This window comes from Callithrix jacchus, chromosome 11, assembly GCF_049354715.1.
Source record: "Callithrix jacchus isolate 240 chromosome 11, calJac240_pri, whole genome shotgun sequence".
Taxonomy (NCBI): Eukaryota; Metazoa; Chordata; class Mammalia; order Primates; family Cebidae; genus Callithrix; species Callithrix jacchus.
Window position 1 is genome coordinate 106,812,550 of NC_133512.1, and position 15,239 is coordinate 106,827,788.

Consider the following 15,239-nt stretch of genomic DNA (forward strand, 5'->3'; position numbering starts at 1 on the left):
TTTTAATCCCCAAGTTCTGGCTGTCCAGTTTGGCATCGAAGTGGGCAAAGTCCTGCTTGGCACTTCTGGAGGTATTTAGCCCAACCCCTTCCTCTAAATGGTTTCCAACCAAGGACTGGAAGCTTCCAGCCCTCAGAGAGGGAAGCTTAAATAATGCTACTCAGTCCTGAAGCACCAGGAGGAACACCTGTCCCTCTGTCCTGCAGTTCTGCTTGGGTCCCTTGAAGCTGCTCCTCTCATTGCTCAGATAGTCCTAACACCTCATTAAACATCGCCCACCAGCCTTAGGGCTTTCAGTGCAGATTTGAAGACCGCCAGGAGTGTCTGGTGCCCTGTGCGGTGGCTCGTTCAACCCTCAAGAGTATGAGAGGCAAGGAAGTAGAGGCAGCCCTCCGCTCCTGGGCAGGTCTCTGGGATATGGGAGAACCCACATGTTTCCAGCTGTTGTTATGGTGACCATCCAGGCCCCGGGCTCCTCCCCCTTTATGGCCGGTGGCCTTGGCTGGCATCTGAGTGAGGGTCTCCGTCTTGTCTGAGTGAGGGTCTTGTTTCCTGTGACCTTTGTCACTTGCCCCACCCAGGTCCTGGCCCCAGGTCTCATTCTCACTCTGAGGAGTGCGGCGCCCTCGGGGGTGGGGAGGGGAGTGCTTTATCCCAAAAGCCTTCAGCAATGAAAACCCAAAGCCTAACCCAGTCTCCAGGTGAGTTTCTCTCCTCTCCCTTGGAGAGAAATTACATGGCTAAGTGGGGAGCTGGGGGAAGGACGAGGCAGGAGCCCTCGGGTGGGAACCACGGAGGCCTGCAGTGTCTTTTGCCCACCTCAGTAGCTCACACCCAAAAAGCAGCCTGAGAAGCTCTGCCTCAGCCAGGGTGAGAGCCAGCCAGGGAGTCCCACCCACAGCACACATGCTGCGGTGTCGGTGTTGAAAGCATTCAGTGGCCAGGCACAGTGACTCATGCCAGATCACGAGGTCAGGAGTTCAAGACCAGCTTGGCCAATATGGTGAAACCCCATCTCTACTAATAATGCAAAAATTAGCCGGGTGTGGTGGCATGTGCCAATAGTCCCAGCTACTCAGGAGGCTGAGGGAGGAGAATAGCTTGAACCCGGGAGACAGAGGTTGCAGTGAGCTGAGGTCGTACCGCTACACTCCAGCCTGGGCAACAGAGCAAGACCCCATCTCAAATAAAGAAAAAAAGAAAGAAAGCATGCCGTTCAGAACAGACCCTCCCCAGTCCCTCCTCACCATCTGTGGCTACGGTGGCAATATCAGGAAACCACAAATGGCTCACCCCCAGCCCCGCCCCAGCTGCCTCTCTGAGTGCCAAGAAGGAAGATGGCTAAGAGTCCATCCCTATCCCGGAAGCCCCGGAGACAGTAACAGCCCCTTTCCTCTCATCTCACAGGTCCTTGTGGTTGACCTCGTCAATAGCCGGTTCCTCAGACAGGTGAGTAAAAGGCCAGCGGCGGCCTCCTGCTCCCTTTGTCTTTACCTGTTTGTTGTTTGGGGCTCAGCTCTCCAGCCTTGGAAAGGCTCCGGGATTGCAGAGCAGGGTGGCAGAGCTGTGTGACCCCAGGACTGAGCTAGGCTGAGGATAAGCCAGAAGGCAAGGGGCAGAGAGGAAGGGTTTGGGCAAAGGATTGATATCCACGTGTTCTGACACAAAATGGTTTTCTAACTATTAGAATCTTCGTACTCTTATAACTATAGGCACCTCAATTTTTCAATATGCTTTTTAATTTTTTAAAAAGTTGGGCGCAGTGGCTCACGCCTGTAATCCCATCACTTTGGGAAGCTGAGACGAGTGGATCACTTGAGGTCAGGAGTTCGAGACCAGCCTGATCAATATGGTGAAAAGGGTTTCACCATACAAAAATACAAAAGTTAGCCAGGCGTGGTGGTGGGGGCCTGTAGTCCCAACTACTCGGTAGGCTTAGGGGAATCGCTTGAACCCAGGAAGCAGAAATTGCAGTGAGCTGAGATTGCACCATGCACTCCAGCCTGGGTGACAGAATTAGACTCCATCTCAAAAAAAAAGAGAGAGATGGGATCTCACTTTATTGCCCAGGCTGGTCTCAAACTCCTGGCCTCCAGTGATCTTCCCACCTCAGCCTCCTGAGTAGCTGGAGGTGTGCATGACCATGATCAGCTTCAACATGCATTTAAATAATATTTGGCCCAGCCTGGTGTCTCACACCTATAATCCCAGCACCTCCAGAGACTGAGGTAGGAGGATCACCTGAGCCCAGGAGTTAAAGATCAGTCTAGAACAACATGGTGAGACCCTCATCTCTACAGAAAACTTGTAACATTGGCTGGGCACGATGGCTCATGCCTGTAATCCCAGCACTTTGGGAGGCTGAGGCCAGTGGATCACCTGAGGTCAGGAGTTCGAGACCAGCCTGGCCAATATGACAAAACCCTGTTTCTACTAAAAATACGAAAAAGCTGGGCATAGTGGCACACACCTGTAGTCCCAGTAACTCGAGGGACTGAGGCAGGAGAATAGCTTAAACCTGGGAGGCAGAGGTTGCAGTGAGCCAAGATCGTGCCATTGCCCTCCAGCCTGGGAGACAAAATGGAACTCCATCTAAAAAAATATAAATAAATAAAATTTTAAAAATTTAAAAATAGCCAGGCACAGTGGCTCACACCTGTAATCTCAGCACTTTGGGAGGCCCAAGCGGGCAGATCACCAGAGGTTGGTAGTTCAAGACCAGCGTGATCAACATGGAGAAACCCTGTCTCTACTAAAAATACAAAATTAGCCAGGCATGGTGGCACATGCCTGTAATCCCAGCTACTCAGGAGGCTGAGGCAGGAAAATCGCTTGAACTCGGGAGGCAGAGGTTGCAGTGAGCCGAGATCACACCATTGCACTCCATTCTGGACAACAAGAGCAAAATTCCATCTCAAAAAAATACATATATACATAAAATAATTACCCAGGCCTGCTGGTGTGCACCTGTAGTCCCCGTAGCTACTCAGGAGGCTGGGGCAGGAGGATTGCTTAAGCCTGGGAGGTCAAGGCTGCAGTGAGTTGATCATGCCACTGTATTTCAGCCAGAGTGATAGAGTGAAACCCTTTCCTGAAGAAAAAAAAGGGAGAGAAAAAGAGACAGGGAAAATATATATGTGTGTGTGTGCGTGTGTGTGTGTGTGTATGTGCGTGCGCACGCGCGCACGCGTGCATATCTTAAAAGGACTGACAGGAAAACTCACTAAAACATGAATGCTTGTTGTCTTGGGGAGGGAGACTGAAAGGGGACAGATTATGAGTGACTTTAAATTGTTTTAGTACATTCATATATTTTGATAATCATCATCAGTTAGTACTATTAGCAGAGGAAGTAACACACATGTATTTTCTTTTATTTTTTTTTCTGAGAGAGTCTCGCCCTGTCACCCAGGCTAGAGTGCAGTGGCACAATCTTGGCTCACTGCAACCTCCGACTCCCAGGTTCAAGCTATTCTCCTGCCTCAGCCTGGGACTACAGGTGTGCGCCACCATGCCCAGCTAATGTCTTATATCTTTAGTATAGACAGGGTTTCACCATGTTGGCCAGGCTGATCTTGAATTCCTAACCTCGTGATCTGCCCACATCAGTCTCCCAAAGTGCTGGGATTACAGGCATAAGCCACTGCGCCTGGCCCACACACATGTATTTTCTTTTTATCATTAGCTAGAGAGGCCTAACTTCTTCTTATTTATTTATTTATTTATTTATTTGAGACGGAGTCTCACCCTGTTGCCCAGGCTGGAGTATAGTGGCACAATCTGGGCTCACTGCAACCTCTACCTCCCAGGTTCAAGCGATTATTTTGCCTCAGCCTCCTAAGTAGCTGGGATTACAGGCATGCGCCACCACACCCAGCTAAATTTGTATTTTTAGTAGACAGGGTTTCTCCATGTTGGTCAGGTTGGTCTTGAACTCCTGACCTCAGGTCATCCGCCCGCCTCGGCCTCCCAAACTGCTGGTATTACAGGCGTGAGCCACCACACCTGGCCCAAGAGGCCTAACTTCTATCAGATCTTGCAAGAAGTAATTAAAGTAATCACAGAAAATTTCTCTGGGCATTCTGATGGATTACTTCTAAATGTTGCCACATTGCTGAAAAGTTTAGTAGCATTAATGCTGGTTTGTGTTTTGTTTGTTTGTTTGTTTTTTGAAACAGAGTGTTGCTCTTGTTGCCCAAGCTGCCGTGCAATGGTGCAATCTCAGCTCACTGCAACCTCAGCTCACTTCAACTTCCACCTCTCAGATTCAAGTGATTCTCCTGCCTCAGCCTCCCAAGTAGCTGGGATTATAAGCATGCACCACCATGCCCCGCTAATTTTTTTTCTTTTTTTTTTTTGTATTTTTGTATTTTTAGTAGAGACGGGGTTTGATCCCAAGCCAGCCTTGGGTCACGCAGGCTGTCTGCCCTGGCTAGAATCCCCTGGTTAGCACTGGCTACCCTACAGGATGGGGAAGTGGAAATTATGTATTGAATATCCTCTCAGTGCCAAGCCCTTTCACAGGGTAATTGTACTGCATTTTAGCTTCACAACAAGGTACAGATTGATTGGTTGTCCATTTTACAAGTGGGGAAAATGAGCCTCCCCGTTGCTTGTAAAAAGTAGGCTCAGCCTGGCGAAGTGGCTCACCCCTGTAATCCCAGCACTTTGGGAGGCCAAGGCGGGCGGATCACTTGAGGTCGGGAGTTTGAGAGTAGCCTGGCTAACGTGGTGAAACCCTGTCTCTACTAAAAATACACGAAAATTAGCCAGGCGTGATGGCACATTCCTGTAGTTCCAGCTACTTAAGGGCTTCAGGCAGGAGAATTGCTTAAACCTGGGAGGCAGAGGTTGCAGAGAGCCAAGATCGCGACGTTGCAGTCCAGTTTAGACTACAAGAGTGAAACTCTTGTCTCCAAAAAAAAGTAGGCCGGGCACAGTGGCTCACGCTTGTAATCCCAGCACTTTGGGAGGCCAAGGTGGGCAGATCACCTGAGGTTAGGAGTTTGAGACCAGCTTGGCCAACATGGTGAAACCCCTTCTCTACTAAAAATACAAAAAAATTAGCCTGGTATGATGGTATGCACCTGTAGTTCCAGCTACTCAGGAGGTTAAGGCAGAATTGCTTGAACCTGGGAGGTGGAGGTTGCAGTGGACCAAGATCACGCCATTGCACTCCAGCCTAGGCTACAAGAGCGAAACTCCATCTCAAAAAACAAAAAACAGTAGGCTCAAGATTGAAACCTCAAACCTCTGGCTCTCAGTTGTGTTCCTTCCATGAAACTGGGGACTGAGCCAGGCCTGCCCTGCCAGTGTGACCTGCGGTCTGGACGCAGCCACCATCCACAAGCCCACCTGCTGCTTCTGCTTTCCAGATGGACGATGAGGACTCCATCCTGCCCCGGAAGCTTCAGGTGGCCCTGGAACGCATTCTGGAACAGAGAAACGAGCTGGCCTGTGAGCAGGACGAAGGGCCCCTGGAAGGCAGGCACGGTAAGCGTTCAGCCACCTCTTATGCGTCCCTCCCTTACACTCTCAGGGTCAGGGAACAAATGGGCAGTGCCTTCCCTTCCTCTTGGTCCTGGGCCAAGTAGGAACATGGATGAGGGAGATATAAGGAGAGAAACCCCAGCCTCGTTTTCTTTGTCTGGATTTCATTCTCACTATGAATTGTGGGAAAAATTTCCCACCTCCCCCATTTTGGTCCTAAAGTACCTGTTTAAAAGGGGTGTGTGGAAATTATCTGGGCATGGTGGCACAAGCCTGTGGTCCCAGCTACTCGGGAGGCTGAGGCAGGAAGATCCCTTGAGCCCAGGAGGTTGAGGCTGCCATGAGCCACACCACTGCCTGGGCAACAGAGTGAGACCCCATCTCAAAAAATCAAAAATTAAAAACTGTGGCTAGGCGTGGTGGCTCACGCCTATAATCCTAGCATGCTGGGGGGGCCAATGCAAGTCGATCACCTGAAGTCAGGAGTTCAAGACCAGCCTGGCCAACATGGTGAAACCACATGACTACTGAAAATATAAAAATTAGTTGGAAGTGGTGACAAATGCCTGTAATCCTAGCTACTTGGGAGGCTGAGGCAGGAGAATCGCTTGATCCCAGGAGGAAGAGGTTGCAGTGGGTTGAAGAGGATCCAAGATGGCTGATCGTTAACAGCCTGGGATTGTAGCTCCCAGTGAAAGCGCAGAGAACGAGAGGACGCCACACTTTCAGACGAATTTTCGTCACCCACGGACCAGAAGATTCCCAGTGGAGGAGCCCCACGGGTCGCCAGCGAGACTCTTGTGGCCGGTGCAGCAGTTTTGTCGGCACCTCGGCGCGGCAGCTCTTCCTGCAGAGTAAATGGGACTGGTTCCCCTTCTGACCGACGTTTGAAGCTCCGGGAAGGCAGAGCCCCTTATTACGGACTCAAGAAGAAAGCCAGACCGGAGATTCCCAGGCAGAAGAGCACCATCAATCTTAACACCGCTGTTTTAGCCAGTGCAGTGGGTTGCTCGGATTCCAGCACTGGGTATCAATAAACTGGACGTCCACTCCAGTTTAGAAAGGCGGTAACCTATTTAGAAAGGCGGTAATTGTAAAGACGACAGATGGATAAATTTATAACAAAGGGAAGAAACCAGCCTAAAAAGGCTGAGAATACCCAAAAGCAGAACCCTTCTTCCTCTACAGGGGATTGCAGTTCCTCGTCAGCAACAGAACAAGCCCTGATGGAGAAGGATTGTGTTCCATTATCTGAAGTAGGCTTCAGAAGGTGGATGATAAGAAACTTCTGGGAGTTAAAAGAACTTGTTCTAAACCAATGTAAAGAAACTAAGAACTTTAAAAAAAGGTTTGATGAAATGCTAACAAGAATAGACAATATAGAGAGGAATATAAATGAACTAACGGAGTTGAAAAACACAACACGACAACTTAGCGAAATATGCACAAGTTTGAATAGCCAAATTGATCAAGCAGAAGAAAGGATATCAGAGGTCAAAGACCAACTTAATGAAATAAAATGAGAAGACAAGAATAGAGAAAGAAGGATAAAAAGAAATGAGCAAAGTCTCCAAGAAATGTGGGACTATGTGAAAAGACCTAATTTACGTTTGATAGGTGTACTTGAATGCGATGGAGAGACTGAATCCAAGCTGGAAAATACTTTTCAGGATATTATTCAGGAAAACTTTACCAATCTGGCAAAGCAGGACAATCTTCAACCCCTGGTAATACAGAGAACATCACAAAGATATTCCTCAAGAAGAGCAACTCCAAGGCACATAATCGTCAGATTCACCAGGGTTGAAATGAAGGAGAAGATACTAAGGGCAGCCAGAGAGAAAGGTCAGGTTACCCATAAAGGGAAGCCTATTAGACTTACAGCAGATCTCTCAGCAGAAACCCTACAAGCCAGAAGAGAGTGGGGGCCAATATTCAACATCCTTAAAGAACAGAACTTTCAGCCCAGAATTTCATATCCTGCCAAACTAAGCTTCACAATTGAAGGAAAAATAAAATATTTTATGAACAAGCAAGTACTCATATTTTATTACCACCAGGCCTGCTTTGCAAAAGCTTCTGAAAGAAGCATTATACATAGAAAGGAACAACCAGTATTAGCCTTTCTAAAAATGTAAGTAAAGAGCATCAACATAAAGAAGAATTTATATAAATGAATGGATAAAATAGTTAACATCAAATGGCAGTAACCCTAAATTTAAGCTGACTAAATCCCCCAATCAAAAGACACAGCCAAAACCTAACGGTATGCTGCATCCAGACCCATTTCACATCCAAAGATACACAAAGACTCAAAACAAAGGGATGGAGAAAGACTTACCAACCAAATGGAGAGCAAAAATAAATAAATAAATAAAAAGCAGGAGTTGCAATTCTCACATCTGATAAAATAGATTTCAAAGCAACAAAGATATAGTGGTAAAAGGATCAATGCAACAATAAGAGCTAACGATCCTAACACCCAGATTCATAAGACCCATAAAGAGATTTAGACTCAATGAGACAGAAAATTGATGAGGACAACCAGGACTTGAACTCAGATCCGGAACAAGTAAACTTAATAAATGTTTATAGAGCTCTCCACTTTAAATACACAAAATATACATTCTCCACTTTAAATACACAAAATATTGATTGGCCATTATTAATACCCATTTTTAGAATAAAGCAATATTCCCATTCTCTCTCCCTCTTTTTCTTCCTCTTTCTTCCTCTCCTTTACTCCTTTTTTCTCTTTCTTTTCTTAAAAAAAAAAGAGAGGGAGAGAGATCATACCACTGCACTCCAGCCTGCGTGACAGAGCAAGACTCCATCTCAAAAAATATATAAAAGTCCAGGTGCAGTGACTCACGCCTATAATCCCAGCACTTTGGGAGGCCAAGGTGGGCGGATCACTTGAGGTCAGGAGTTCGAGACCAGCCTGGCCAACATAATGAAATGCCATCTCTACTAAAAATATAAAAATTAGTTGGGTGTGCCAGGCCCTGTGGCTCATGCCTATAACCCCAGCTCTTAGGGCAGAGGCAGGAGAATAGCTTGAGCCCAGGAGTTTGAGCCCTACATGGGCAATATAATGAGACCCCCGTTCTCGACAAAAATGAAAAAAACAAAAAGACAAAAATTAGCTGGGTGTGGTGGTGCATGCCCATAATTGCAGCTATTTGGGAGGCTGAGGCAGAGGAATTGCTTGACCCATTGAGCCAGGATTGTCTCAGCCTGGGCAGCAGAGTGAGACTCCATCTCAAAAATAAATAAATAAACAACATTTTAAAAATTTTAAAATTAGGCCAGGCGAGGTGGCTCATGCCTGTAATCCTAGCACTTTGGGAGGCTGGGGTGGGCAGATCACAAGGTCAGGAGATCGAGACTATCCTGGCCAACATGGTGAAATCCCATCTCTACTAAAAATACAAAAAAATTAGCTGGGTGTGGTGGCGCATGCCTGTAGTCCCAGCTACTCGGGAGGCTGAGGCAGGAGAAGTGCTTGAACCCAGGAGGTGGAGACTGCTGTGAGCCGAGATCATGCCACTGCACTGCAGCCTGGGTGACATTGCGAGACTCCATCTCAAAAAAAAAAAAAAAAGTTTTTTAATTGAAAAAATGTAGGGGAGGCTGAGTGCGGTGGGAGACCAAGGCAGGAGAATCACCTGAGGTCAAGAGTTCCAGACCAGCCTCGCCAACATGAAGAAACCCCATCTCTAAAAAATTAAGTGGGGAAAGAAATGTCTTAATAACCTAAGGTAACCTTCCTCCTGGATAATCACAGTTTCCATCGAGGGAACTAGCAATTACTGTATTTTGATCACTAATTGGCTTGTCTTAAAGGCTGTGGCCCAGCCTGTCTGCCCTCACCGTTCCTGGCCCTTCCTCCCCTTACTCAGGTCCAGAGTCCAGCCCCTTGAATGAGGTGGTATCTGAAACCTTTGTCCGCTTCTTTGTGGAGATTGTGGGACACTACTCCTTGTTCCTGACATCGGGCGAGCGTGAAGAGAGAACCCTGCAGCGGGATGCTTTCCGCAAAGCTGTCTCCTCCAAGAGTGTCCGCCGCTTCCTAGAGGTCTTCATGGAGACTCAGATGTTTCGAGGGTTCATCCAGGAGCGGGAGCTGCGCCGGCAGGATGCCAAAGGTTAGGGGCGTCTTCTCCATTGGCACCGAGTCAGCTAGAGGTGCCCATATTCCAGGTGGCTGATGAGCAGGGAGAAGGATCACAGGGCAAGGGCACAGACAGGACAGTGTCCCCATCCCCCTGGAGGGCTTGCAGGCATGCCCTGACTGAGCTGGTGGAAAGGCCCCCTCCCCTGCCTCCTCTGTTCCCTCTGCTGGCCTCTCCCCGAACCATACTCCAGTGTCTATGGCAAGGTCTCCTTCTATCAAATTCTTTCCAAATTGGTGAAATTATCAGGCTGGGCGCAGTGGGTGACTTACACCTGTAATCCCAGCACTTTGGGAGGCCGAGGCATGAGGATCACCGAGGTCAGGAGTTTGAGACCAGTTTGGATAACGTGGCACAACCCCTTATCTACAAAAAAAATTTTTTTTTTTTTTTTGAGACAAGAGTCTCATTCTGTTGCCAGGGGCCAGGCTGGAGTGCAGTGGTGCGATCTCCACTCACTGCAACCTCCGCCTCCTGGGTTCAGGCAATTCTCCTGCCTCAGCCTCCCAAGCAGCTGGGACTACAGATGCGTGCCACCACGCCCAGCTATTTTTTTTTATATTTTAGTAGAGACGGGGTTTCACTATGTTGGTCAGGATGGTCTTGATCTCTTGACCTCGTGATCCACCCGCCTTGGCCTCCCAAAGTGCTGGGATTACAGGCGTGAGCCACCGTGCCTGGCTACAAAAAATATTTTAAAAAAGTAGACCGGCATGGTGGTGTGCACCTGTGGTCCCAGCTACTCAGAGGCTGAGGCAGGAGGATCACTTGAGCCTGGGAGGTGGAGGTTGCAATAAGCCAAGATCATGTCACTGCACTCCAGCCTGGTTGGGAGAGTGAGACTGCATCTCAAAAAAAAGAAAAACTAGGCCGGGCGCGGTGGCTCACGCCTGTAATCCCAGCACTTTGGGAGGCCTCGGCCTCCCAAAAGGGGAGATCGAGAACATCCTGGTCAACAAGGTGAAACCCGTCTCTACTAAAAATATAAAAATTAGCTGGGCATGGTGGCACGTGCCTGTAATCCCAGCTACTCAGGAGGCTGAGGCAGTAGAATTGCCTGAACCCAGGAGGCGGAGGTTGCGGTGAGCCGAGATCATGCCATTGCATTCCAGCCTGGACGACAAGAGTGAAACTCCATCTCAGGAAAAAAAAAGAAACCTACCTGGAAAGGCCAGGTGCAGTGGCATGCGCTTGTAATCCCAGCACTTTGGGAGGCCTAGGCAGGCAGATCATCTCAGGTCAGGAGTTCAAGACCAACCTGGCCAACTTGGTAAAACCCTGTCTCTACTAAAAATACAAAAATGCCAGGTCTGGTGGCAGACGCCTGTAATCCCAACTACTCAGGAGGCTGAGTCAGGAGAATCGCTTGAACCCGGGAGGCAGAGCTTGCAGAGAGTCGCGATCCAGCCATTACACTCCAGCCTGGGCAACACCACTAAACTCTGTCTCCAAAAACAAGTCCAGCGCAGTGGCTCATGCCTGAAATCCCAGCACTTTGGGAGACTGAGGCAGGTGGATCACCTGAAGTCAGGAGTTTAAGACCAGTCTGACCAACATGGTAAAACCCTGTCTCTACTAAAAATACAAAAAAAGTTAGCTGGGCATTGTGGCAGGTAACTGTAATCCCAGCTATTCGGGAGGCAGAGGCAGGAGAATCGCTTAAACCCAGGAGATGGAGGTTGTACTCCATTCTGGGTGACAAGAGCAAAACTCAAAAAAAAAAAAAATCCTGGAAAGAACCCTTTGTCCATGAAAGATCAGTCAGTAGTGAAGACAGAGTGCCTGAACCTCAAATCCTAGGGGTCTGAGAAGCTGCCTAGGAGATGGCCTGTCCAGCCATCCTCCCTCCACAGAGGGACTCTGGGAAAACTAAGCCACCTGGCCAGGGCCCTCTTACGGGAGAATACAGGGAAATGGGAGCTCACAGGTGCTCCTCCCAAGCCAGATAAGTCCGGTTCATCTTTAAAACCACCTGCCTGGCACAGTGTAGATGCTCGAAAGGCGTTTGTTGAATAAAAATAGGATTTCATCTATGAGGTGACTTTACAGCCTGCCAAAGACAGTTACTGCACAGGTGGGGCAACGATAAGGGCAGTAAAACCCTTATACATCTCCTGATTCACAGCATGTTTACAGGAGCAGCTTACTCTCAGGAAGAAGGTTTCTGTTTTCTCTGGTAGGGAGGAAATGGACATGCAAAGACCAAGACCTGAAATGGCTGGGATTTCTCTGGTTAACAGGTCTGTTTGAGGTCCGAGCCCAAGAGTATCTGGAAACCCTCCCCAGTGGAGAGCACAGCGGCGTCAACAAGTTCCTGAAGGGACTGGGTAAGGCCCGGGCTCCAGGTCCCCAGCCTGCGTGCCTCTGAGCTGTCTGTCACGGAGTCCCAGCCAGTTCCCTCCACTGGAGCCAGCGCCCTAACACAGAGCCCTATGGCCTGCCCTGGGCAGATGCTACAGGCATTTTAACTCCCGGTTCTCATCTGTCCCCAAAGAGGAAACAAAGGAAGCAGTGCCCCCAACACCCCCTTTTTCTGGGCCCCTGGGCTTTCTTGCTATCTTCTTTCTCCGTGATCTACACTCTAAAACCTCAGTGGAACTAAGCCAAGGGAGCATGGCAGGAACCCGACAAGGATGTCTGGCAACAAAGACTGGCACTGGTGTCCAAAACGCCCCTGGAAAGTAGCAATGTGAGACTTACAAGGACTGCAGTTTAATCAGTAGAGAGGCCCTGACAGGGAGGGGGGATGAAGAGGACAACAGGAAAACAGGACGGAGGACCCAGTAGGGAAGGTCTGCGGCAGTGAGGCCCTCCCACAGGGCCTGCAAGGGGTGCCATGCCATGTCTCTGCCTCCTGCAGGACGGAGGGCTGCGTGGAAGTGGAGTGTTTTAAATATACACACATTGCTGTGCACTTCTCTTCCCTTGGCTCCTAAGGGATGTGTTGATTCCGTGCTTCCTTTACTACTGCAGCAGAAGCCAGCCCTCCTAAACAGCTCTGACAGTCTTCCTTTCAAACCCCCCAAGTCTGAGGAAGACCCCAGGGGAATCTCTGGAAAGAAAAAGCCCCCTTCAGTTTCTCCAGAGCAAGGGATGAGGCTCCCTGGGGCGGCATGGGGGCCCCATTAACCACACCACTTCTGGGTAAAAGGGCAAGACTGGTGTCACCGTCCTTTGCCTTGTGAAATGTTCTCATTTTCTTTCTTTTAGGCAATAAAATGAAATTTCTCCACAAGAAATAACTCTCAGCTCAACCTCAAGGAAAACTTCCTCCTTGTGCAGCCACATGCTTTAAAGACAGTTCCTGGTGGCCTTTCTGCAAGGCTGGTTCCCAGGTTGTCTCGGTGCCGAAGGAACCGGAGACGGTTCCTTCCGTGAACTGGAAGCCACGGTGGCTTCCGGCCAAGGATGGGCTCTCCCTGGGACAAGGGCCTGAGAGCCGCCCGGAGGACAGCCCTGGAAAGGGAGCCTGAGACCAGGCGTGTCGCCGACATGCAAATGGATTGTTTTGGTGGTTGGGTTTTTTTTATCTTAGATATTAAAAGTAAGAAAAACGTGTGGATTTTCTGTTTATTATGCCAAGGCCAAAAGGAGCCTGTCTGCCATGTGTTTCCCTCCTTCGTCCTATCGCCGCTCCGCCGTAAAGCCAAGAGGAGCGGTTATGGGCAACAGAAATGAGGTGCTCTGACCAGGTGCAGTGGCTCTCACCTATAATCCCAGCACTTTGGGAGGCCAAGGCAGGTGGATCACCTGAGGTCAGGAGTTTGAGACCAAGGCAGGTGGATCACCTGAGGTCAGGAGTTGTGAGTTCAGGAGACTGGCCAGCATGGCAAAACCCCATCTCTATGAAAAATACAAAATCAGCCAGACGTGGTAGCACATGCCTGCAATCCCTACTCAGGAGGCAGGAGAATCACTTGAACCCTGGAGGTGGAGGTTGTGGTGAGCTGAGATTGTGCCACTGCACTCTGGCCTGGACAACAAGAGCGAAACTCCGTCTCAGGAAAAAAAAAAAAAAAGAAATGAGGTGCTTCTCCCGACGGGACTGAGGACACACGAGGACTAAGAGGGGAGCAGGTGGGGCCGGTGCCTCGGGTTCATGGCGCCAGGCCTGCTGGTGAAAGGCTGGGCCCTGGTCCTGGACTGGACGCTGGGGAGGAATGGTGGGGGATGGGGGCTATAAACGGATATGACTTCCCACACACACTGCTCCTCCAGAAGGGTCAGTGATGCCACCTGGTGGCCGAGGCCATGGACATCTCACTTCCCAAATGGACCTGACTCTTCATGACTGCATTTTTCTCGTAGAAGCTATGAAACTGTCCATTGCCTGAGCAGTCCCTGGCTTTTAGAGGCACACACAAGAAGAGGAAGTCTGGGCCTGGCATAATCCCACACTTTGTGTATCCCATACTTTGGGAGGCCACGGTGGGTGGATCACGGAGTCAGAAGTTCGAGATCAGCCTGGCCAACATGGTGAAACCCCATCTCTACTAAAAATACAAAAATTAGGCCGGGTGTGGTGGCTCATGCCTGTAACCCAAGCACTTTGGAGGCCAAGGCAGGTGGATCACTTGAGGTCAAGAGTTCAAGACCAGCTTGACCAACATGGTGAAATCCCATCTTTTTAAAAAAGAAAAAAAAAAAAATACAAAAATTAGCCAGGCTTGGTGGTGGGTGCCTGTAGTCCCAGCTGCTCGGGAGGCTGAGGCGGAAGAATTGCTTGAACCCAGGAGGCGGAGGTTTCAATGAGCCAAGATTGGGCCACCACACTCCAGCCTGGGCTACAGAGCGAGACTCCATCTAAAAAAAAAAAAAAATGGGGTTCTTGGGGTCTTCAAGTTTATGATACTGCCTACAGGCCACCTTCCGACACATCACCATGACTCCAACCCCATTCCCATCTCATTCTAGGGCCCAGGGCAGCATTCATGCAACAGTGGAGCTGCACTGCGGGCACACGTGGGGGACTTTTGCAGCTGATGGTAACAAGACGGAGGGTGAGAACTCTGGGGCAGCATCATTAGCCTCGTGCAGCCAGAGGCAGCTTGCATCCTCTGGACCAGAAGCAGGGAGAGTGCAGAGAAGGCCAAAACCTCAGGGTAACCCAAGAGCTGTCCTGCAACGGGGATGGTGGGGGGCAGGAAGAGCACTGCATGCAGCACAGGCAGGTTATCCAACCTCAGCAATGACCTGGGGGGAGCCCTGTTCTGCCTGGCAAGGGGTCTCAACCTTCAGGGAGTGGGAGGAAGGGGCCTTATCAGAGAATAAATATAAACAAGAGGAAATAAGGGGAGGTGACCTCTCATCCTTCCTCTTAGCTGGAGTTATGGACCACTCCTCCCCTCCAAGTTCTACCCAGGCTTTGGTGTGTCCATTGGGTTTTCAGGGACGAGGATCCACAGTTTACATCAAATTCTCCAAGAAGCCCCCAGAATGGTAGAAACCAGGCTGTGCATAAAAATTAACCTGGCTGGCAGGACGCAGTGGCTAACACCTGTAATCCCAGCACTTTGGGAGGCCAAGGTGGGTGGATCACCTGAGGTCAGGAGTTCAAGACCAGCCTGGCCAACA

At 49.5% G+C, this 15,239-nt stretch overlaps 1 protein-coding gene across 7 annotated transcripts in view; it reads left to right on the plus strand.

The window, feature by feature from the left end:
* DENND2A (DENN domain containing 2A) overlaps nt 1-13,223 on the plus strand; it is a 111,883-nt gene extending 98,660 nt beyond the window's left edge. For all 7 annotated transcript variants that reach the window (XM_035254588.3, XM_078343629.1, XM_017975582.4 and 4 more), the window contains 5 exons: nt 1,408-1,449; nt 5,376-5,493; nt 9,393-9,638; nt 11,906-11,992; nt 12,876-13,223. In XM_035254588.3, coding sequence (XP_035110479.3) covers nt 1,408-1,449; nt 5,376-5,493; nt 9,393-9,638; nt 11,906-11,992; nt 12,876-12,907 — 525 coding nt within the window. In that variant the 3' untranslated portion in view covers nt 12,908-13,223. The remainder of the gene's footprint in view (nt 1-1,407; nt 1,450-5,375; nt 5,494-9,392; nt 9,639-11,905; nt 11,993-12,875) is intronic.
* The last annotated feature ends 2,016 nt before the right edge of the window (nt 13,224-15,239 follow it).